General features: G+C 43.5%; 1 protein-coding gene across 1 annotated transcript; it reads right to left on the bottom strand.

Annotated features, from left to right (window-relative positions):
* Positions 1-103: 103 nt before the first annotated feature.
* On the bottom strand, positions 104-8,497 carry LOC125481926 (thyroid hormone receptor alpha; the record flags this gene model as incomplete). The annotated part of the gene is made up of 3 exons (XM_048593878.1): positions 104-1,390; positions 3,671-3,929; positions 8,351-8,497. Coding segments are annotated over 3 exons (657 nt in total), but the record flags the coding sequence as incomplete, so codon positions are not given.
* Positions 8,498-8,758: the final 261 nt, after the last annotated feature.

The raw sequence follows: 8,758 nt of genomic DNA on the forward strand, positions 1-8,758 counted from the left end.
CAGAATTCCCTTCCCCTCCCCCATTTCTGAAGAAGGGTCTAGGCCCGAAATGTCAGCCTTCCTGCTCCTCTGATGCTGCTTGGCCTGCTGTGCTCATCAGCTCTATACCTTGTTATCTCAGACACATTGCAAGTGTTAGTTTTAACACATTTGTAAAAATTCTCTGAATTTTCCTCCCATGTTTTCTTCATGCAGCTAAATCCCCTGTTGCCCATGAGCCTGGGTAATCTCAGGTGCCACTTCTTGTTTTTTTTTACCCCCTGCGTTTCTGCATGGCCCTTTCTGACCGTGCTCCTTTGTCAGAAATAAAACACACCGACGGTTAGGGTTTGCTCTCCGCCGGTAACTGAGGTCTGTGCCGCGAGGAGGCTTCACCTGACAAAAGGAGACCTCAGCGCTGATGGAATCAGGAGGATCTCAGATGCTTCAGCGGGAAGGAGGCTTTGCTTTCTCCTCCCACTGAGAATGGCAGCGGATTGCAGACGGGTGTGCATGGGCAAACAAACTCGATTGCGGTCGCGAGGCATAGCCGACACCTCCCACAGAAACACCTCTCTGCAACTTTCTATCCCGTTCCATTCTTGAATTGCCACACTGCAGTTCCTCCCTGTGACACTGAGGTAGGGCAGTTCATGCCTTGACGTTCCATCTCTCTTTTTCTCTCTCTCTCTCTCTCTTTCTTTCGAACCGTTGAATCAAATTTTGTTGCCAGTCATAAAGAATGACTGCTCTCCGAGAGCTGCAGTGGTCAAAGATAGGACAACATTTCTGCAGAATGATAAACCACTGAAAAAAGGTTGCACCAAGTTGAACGTGTAAAAAAAATGAAGATGGGATGGTTGGCCATTTTGTTTTGGAGTTAGCTGTTTTATATAATCAGCTGTTAAAGCAGCAACGCACAGCTAGGCAGCATGACCTTCCTTTGCAAGACAAGAGCACAAGGACCAAGGAACACTTTACTACGACTTGCAAAATATTTGCACTTGGTACCCGCATTAATGGAATGGTTCTTTGAGATTCGGCCAAGTTTAGATAGACAAAATGATCCACAATGGACATGACGCCAGGCAGTTAGCCGGTGATTGTTTGTGGGTGTGTGTGTATGTGTGTTCTGTTTTTCAGCCAGTTTTCGCTCAGGCCTACACTTCCTGGTCCTCGAACACCTCCAGGAATAAGGGAGGAAAGAGTTCTGTGGGACATTCAACTTTCATGTGGAGGAAGCGGCTGGCGTGACACGCTCCAATCATCCGTAGGTCTGTGACTTTCATCAGCAGCTTTGGCCAGAAGTGTGGAATGTTGTGTTTGCGATAGTTTATGTAGTGTTCAAATGCTAGGAGGTAGGCCTCTTGGCACTTCTCTATTTTGTCAATGCAAGTCAGTCCTGTTCGATCTGGAAGCAAGAACAAGAGTTACTTGTCAATCATGGCTTTCCCAAGTTCTTCATTACTTTTGTCCATTTGAAACTGGGACAGGAACAAGATCAACCTTTGATGTTTTTGACGTTGTACAAATGTAAGAAATAGGAGAGGGAGTCGGCCATTCAGCCCAAAAAGCCTGATCCCCCATTCAGTAAGATCATTGCCGGGCCTCAAATCCACTTACCCCAGATAATCTTTGACTCTCTTAAGGGTGTTAATTAACATAAAAATTCACAAATGTTAATGAACAATTCTTAGTCAAGAATTTATGGATCCCTGCCTTAAAAACATTCAAAGACTCTTCCCTCCAACCTCTGGGTAAAAAACTGCATTACTGTTCCTCCAGTGTCGCTGGGCCAAAATCCTGGAATTCCCTCCTGAGCAGCATGTTAAGGTTACCTTCACCAAATTGACTACAGCAGTTCAAGAAGGCAGCTCATCACCACCTTCTCAAGAGAAATAAGGGATGGAAAATAAATGCAGGCCCAGCCACTGAATCCCACATCCCCTGATTAAATTGAAATTGAGACTTACATCTCTCTCAGACAGAAAGTTTTCCTCATTTACATCTTCGTTTCCTAATTCTATTCTCTCCAATAAGGGAAACATCCTCTCTGCACCCACCTTGTCAAATCTCCTCTGCCTTATCTTTCACAAGGGCCAAAATCGAATTTGCTTCCCATCTGATTTTATCCTTTGATTTGTGGAGATTTATTGTTGCTCTGTCTTCCTCAACATTGAGGTTGGAAAGAGGGAAGTGTGAGCTGACTTACTCTGGCTTGATAACACTTCTGTGAAGTAGTGCAACACTTTTATCTTTTTAAAGGTGCTAATTGAGTGCAGTCTGTTTGTTGTTTTACCTGAGGCCCCACCCTCAAAAGTAGTCCACCCCTTTTCAATTTTACTCCTCCACACTGTCTCTTTATTTGAAGTCTAGCTCTTTGCATTTGTCCCTGGCTCAACTGAAAACCAATGGTTCACTGCAGTGAATTCACTCTTCATGGGGCTGTGTGTATGAAAGCCTCTGTGGTTATTTATGAGGCTTGTCCACATCCTTCAATACATTGTAGTCAGAAGGGTCACTACTAAGGCATATCTCACTGGCTGTTCAGTCACTTGTACAGGCCTTAAAGGTGATTTCTACACTGATGCCCAGTGGCTACCACTCTGACAAACATGAATCTGACTGGGCAGGTTACAAGTAAGGGTCAAAGACTCAGGAGAAGGGATCAAGCCGTTCACAGCTTAGGTAAGGAGAATTGTTTTCACTCAGGGTTCTGTGAACCTTTGGAATTCTTCACCGCAGGGAACTGTGGATTCTCACTTATTGAGTAGATCCAGGGGGACAGTGGAGATGCTTTAAGCTCTGTGAAGAGCTCACACATATCCATCAACTCATGGGAGGCCCTAGCTTGTGGAACACCAAAACCAGGAATGTTCATTTGGGAAGGCACCAAACATGTTGAGGAGTTTGCTCAGGAATATGGACAGGAAAAGGTTGAGGCATCAGAGAACCTTCAACCAACCTATCAACTCAACCTCCCATGCATCATGTGCCTCGTAGATCGCAGAGACTTAAGATTGGGCAATCAAATAAAAGCAAAATACAAGGAGGCTGCAGATCTGAAACAAAAACAGAAATTGCTGAAGAAACTCAGCAGGGCTGGGAGCACCTGTGGACAGAGAAACAGAGTTAATGTTTTGAGTCCGGTATAACTCTTCTTCAGAGCTGAAGATACAAGATGCAAAATGTTAACTCTGTTTCTCTCTCCACGGGTGCTGCCAGACCTGCTGAGTTTCTCCAGTGTTCTCTGTGTTTGTGTCTGTGGATACTGTATTGGGGTTATTTGCGTCTTAGAACTCTTCAAAAACAAGTCATCCTCTTGCCTGAAAGTAAATCTGGGATTGAGATTGTTAGATTATTGGACAGTAAAAGAATTGAGGGATATAAAGATAGGGAGAGAAAGTGGAGATGAGTTAGAAGTCTGCTATGATCTAACTAAATGGCAGAGGGGGCTTGGGGAGCTGTATGGACCACTCTTGTTCGTATTTCCCATCTTCTTTTGGAGTATATGTTGTGATTTGCAAGAGAATGCACATCTTGTGCTGAAGCAGTTGTTGCCTGGTTATCCTTTGACTCTCACAGTCTAACTATCATTGATTTTGGGGCTATAAGAATATAATACAAAATACTCCGGGTTAAAAGAAAAATGCTTTATCTGACAGTAATGCTTAACAGTGAGCAGCTTTACCTGAGGACATCAATAAAACTGCCTGGAGGAGTGCCACCTCTGTGTCATCCAGACTGAAGGCAGCTAAGGATTTGCCCAGCTCAAATATGGCATCTGAGACAACCCCTAGTCCTCCATTCTTCAGTTGCTCTCTCTTGACGGCCATTTCTCCATTTAGTGTCAGCGTCTCGCTCTCTGCATCATAACGGACAGCGGCCCTCAGAGACATTATCTCCATGCAGCAGCCTTTCAGTAGGATGATCTGGTCTTCACAAGGCAGCTGAACAAGACAGAACACAACAAGATTAAACAAAAAACTAACTTCACCAGCAGGCAATCAGCAACAGGGCTGTCTTTCTGTCTTAGCACTGGGGTGAGGCTTCCTCCAGGCATTAAAGCAACATCATCTATAAAAATAAGTTGTGGCTTTGCACATTAAGCCTTTCCCGATTGAGCATCTTACTTCCCATTTTTTCACTGATGTGCACTTCTATAGAAATGTCAACTTGCACTCCCCTTTTGTCTGCAATCCAGATTCTTCTCCGGTCTTAAACTGAGGCATAATGTGCTTGAATGGCTCGCTAACACGTCATCACATGGGAAGCCTAGATGGTAACTATCTGCAGGCTGACAGACCATGACCTGTCTGATTCTGCTTTCACCCACTAGCCACAACTGCTCACTTTCTATTAGTTTGGAAGGAAAGTTGGCTTGAAATTTGGCTCAGGCATATTTGGTGACTGCTGGTGCCTACTCCACTGGTCACTATAGCGAGCAACATAAGCTGTGTGTATCCATAGCACTATTATTGTTCCTGTATCTCATTCATTGAAGTGATCGAGGAACAGTTACCTGTAAACCAGCAATTGCATTACTCATCACTTGCCTTGCTGGACCTCTATAAAGTCTTATGTTACAGGCATTTAATTTACAGATTGTACATGTTGCGGGTCGTGAAAATATTATTGCAGACGTGTTTCGTGGGTTTGAAAGGAAAATGTGTATATAAGACATGGTAGTGTTCAATGCTATATATATGTGTATATAGAATTAGTATGAAATGTGTATGACCTATGTAATGACCTATGTATCTAGTAATAGTGGCGTTAAGATTTAGAGAAAAAAAAACTAAGCTATCTCTTCATAATTATGGTTCTTTTTTTCTTAAGGGGGGAGGTGTTGTGAAGTTGGGATAGCACTTATGGATTGGAAGGCAGGACGTTAGAATTTGTTTGTAAAATGATATGGGGGGAGGAGAAGAGTGCATGGTCCCTTTAAAAGGTGTTTTGTTTAGGCTTGGAGACTAAAACATTGTCTACAGGCAGCTGCAGATGCACAGAGAGTTCTTGAAATTGAAACATAGCCTTTTGATACAATGCTGTTAGCAAAGCAGCATTTTCACAGAGACAACTGTTCTTGAATTTAGCCAATTAATTTAAACCGGGCCCTAGATACAAAAGCCCAATTAAATTTTAATTTGATGGTTTTGACAACCTTGGACTAATCCTATTGTGAGAAATTAATAGGTCACTAAAGGTATAAAAGAAGAGGACATTGGAAAATTGGGGTGAGAACAAACTGCTATCTGTTAAGAAAACAGCTCTCAATAGCTATCAGCTCTAAAAAAAAGAGGAAATCACTGGCTCTCAGAGAAATCACTAAGATCGCAGAGTAAGCACCATCTAAATAAAGGTACTACAGCACTCTTAGCTAATATTCCTGACACAAGAATTCGATGGAGGAAGGCGTTCCTGACTGGAGGAACATGGAGAAGGCAAAGCACATTCCAGAAGACTTATTCTGGCTGTAATCTCAAGAGATTTAGTTTTAATTTTTTAAACATTAATTTGGTTTATATAAGTGGAACTTGTACCTATTGGAACAGAACACCATTAGAATTTTGTTTTATTTGGGAATAGTTAGTAGTTAAGGGGGAATTGTTCAGTTTGTTAGTAGTTCTGTTAATTTGTTCACTGTTAGAGTTAGATAAATAAATTTTTAGTTATTGATTACAGAATGACTGTCAGGAGTTCATTTCACTTAATCCCTCTTTTATAACAGATTGGGTGGAGGGGGGAATGAGAGGCAGATTGTACCACTTTTCACACTTCATTTAACAGAGAATGAGGCGAGCTTCTTTGGGTATTTCAGTTTTAGTTATTGGGTGGGGGGGGGGGGGTCACCCTCCGCTTCATAACAGTAAACATATGGATATAGGAATAATATGGGAAGGTTCAAGATCAGCCATGATGTTGTACAATAGTGGAATAGGATTGAGGGACTGAATGACTTATTCTAGCTCCTCTCCTCTTATGTTCTTATATAAATTATGTAAATATTTCAGGGGTGGGTGGTGATGGCCTAGTGGTATTAGACCCAAGTAATGTTCTGGAGACTTGGGTTCAAATCCTGCCATGGTAGATGGTGGAATTTCAATTCACGAAAAATCTGCACTCAGGAGTTTAATGATTTAGAGTATTGTGAGCAATTTTGGGCCTCATACCTTAGGAAGGATGTACTGGCCCTGGAATGGATCCAGAGGAGGTTCACGAGAATGATCCCGGGAATGAAAGGCTTAATATATGAGGAACGTTTGAGGACTCTGGGTCTATACTCAATGGAGTTTAGAAGGATGAGGGGGGGGATCTAATTGAAACTTACAGAATACTGGGTGGCCTTGACAGAGTGGACATTGGGAAGATGTTTCCATTGGCAGGAGAGACCAAGACCCGAGGGCACAGACTTAGAGTTGAGGGAAGACCCTTTAGAACAGAGATAAGGAGAAACTCCTTCAGCCAGGGACTAGTGAATCTATGGAATTCATTGCCACAGAATGCTGTGGAGGCCAGGCCATTGAGTACATTTAAGACGTAGATAGATAGGTTCTTGGCTGTCAAGGGCATCAAAGGTTACAGGGAGAAAGCGGGACAATGGGGTTGAAAAACCTATCAGCCATTATTGAATGGCGAAGCAGACTCGATGGGCCGAATGGCCTAATTTCTGTTCCTATGTCTTACGGTCTTATGGACTACGAAGCCCTTGTCAATTGTCAGGAAAACCAATCAATTTGGGCTCACTAATGTCCTTTAGGAAAGGTAATTTCTGTCCTTTCCTCCATGTGACTCCCAGACCCACAGCAATGCGGTTGACTCTAAAATGTCTTCTAAGCAGTTCAGGGTAGGCAATAAATGCTGACCCAGCCAGTGATGCCCCCATCCTGTGAATGCATAAAATTAGCAGCACTGTCATTTTAGGGCATGAAAACACTATTGAATCTTGAATAATGTGATGTAGTCATTTCTATCACTTTGTGCCTAGATCAAGACACCCATTAGCAGAAGTCTTGAGCAGGCTAATTACTTGTTGCCTTCGAGCCGTGGGTAAAGTCTTTGCTGCAACAGTTAGAATCATAGAATCCCCACAATGCAGAAAGAGGCCATTTGGCTCATCGAGTCTGTACTGACCCTCTGAAGAGCATCCTATGCAGACCCCCACCTGTCCCCTGTAATCCCTCATTTACCATGGCTACCCCCACTTATCCTCCTCAGTGTGAACTATTTCACCCCAATCCATCACTTTCGTGATAATTATGTATTTGGCATGGATGTCCCTGCTCAGGTTGCCAACTCTGGTTGGAAGTAGACCAGGAAGCTCTGTCACATGACTTTCTGTCTCCAATCACCCCCACTCCCATACTCCTGCTATTGGTCACCAAACACACCCAGCTGTCTTCCCACAGCCAACTGGAAAAGAGCAGGCTTCCTGTTTGATCAGAATGCTCCTGACTGATCAGCAAACTGCAATTCTCCTCAAATTAGAAACCTAAAGCATTCAAAGGAAATATCCATAATGCCCACAGTTCTGAATGTTTCTGTGATTTTCCTCTGGGCTTGCCTGGCTTTGTTGCCCCAACCTTACTCCTGGAGACTTCAGGGCAGTTCTGAAGGAATGGCCTCTCCACATGAAGCAGATTGTCAAAGGGATCTTTTACAGGTCAGGATAGATTCCCTGATGGTGAGAAGGGAGGATTCCCCATGACTGGGACATTCAGCAGTTCAGAATCTGGGTGGGCTGAAGGGAGGGGAGAGCCCTCCAAGGCCTGGCCCTTTTCGCTGAAGAATCTGCGGCTATCTCCCATGGGATTGGGCCTGCAGGCGACAGCAACTGGGGTGAAGAAAAGGAAAACCTCTGCCATTTCCCTCTCCTGTGGGTCGGAGAATCATTGCCCCATGATGACAGTAATGAAGGAGGGTGGTGAGGTTTGGGAGGAGGAAATTCCCATGGGGAAGGAGGTGCGTGTTGAGGGTGGGAGGGGCAGTATGCTGTCAAAAAGCCCAATCTCTCCCAATTCTCGGGGCACTTGCAATGGGTGTTTGGGTTTGAATTGCAACAGTTGTTTTCAATTCAGTCACTGATTACTTCCAAAGGTAATGAGTCACCGTCAGTTTCCAGGATTTGTTGCTGTTCTGTACTTCGTGCAAGAAATTGACAAGGGAAATTCAGGCGTGTCAGAAATTGCATAAACTGAAACCGCCTGTTGCAAGTCAACCATGAGTGGTAGCAATACTGTCTCTTAAACATCACCAGGTTCTACTGTGGCTATCACAGTGCTTTATAATCAATTGGGAATGAAAATGCTAAACAGTAGAAGTATTTCCTCCTCATAACCAAAGTCAAGAACATTTTCAACGACAAAAATACCTCCGAGAACATTGGTAGCTTTTTGGCAAAATCCACAACTCTGGTAATGGCTGGGGTGATAATCCTGGTGAACTGACTGAAGGCCTCAAGATCCACTTTGTCTCCTTCTGGTGTGGAAGTCATTGGAGATTGGCCGATGTCTTCTGGCTGTGGGCGTAAGTTAGACAAAATGAGATTCACTCTGGAAATGAAACTGGATGGGAGTCAGGATTATTGAGAGCCCCGGAGTTCATGTCATGTACCAGTAAACATGACCCTTAAACCCAAGGGAACCACCATAACTGCAAAGACTACAAATTTTTGATATGGATGTCACTGCAAATTCAGATAAAATGACTTGAATTTATATCGCACTTTTCACAACCTATTTGACATCTCCAAGCATTTTACCATCAATTAACTTATTAC

The sequence above is a fragment of the Rhincodon typus genome, unplaced genomic scaffold (assembly GCF_021869965.1).
Source record: "Rhincodon typus isolate 14 unplaced genomic scaffold, sRhiTyp1.1 hic_rhity00004344, whole genome shotgun sequence".
NCBI lineage: Eukaryota > Metazoa > Chordata > Chondrichthyes > Orectolobiformes > Rhincodontidae > Rhincodon > Rhincodon typus.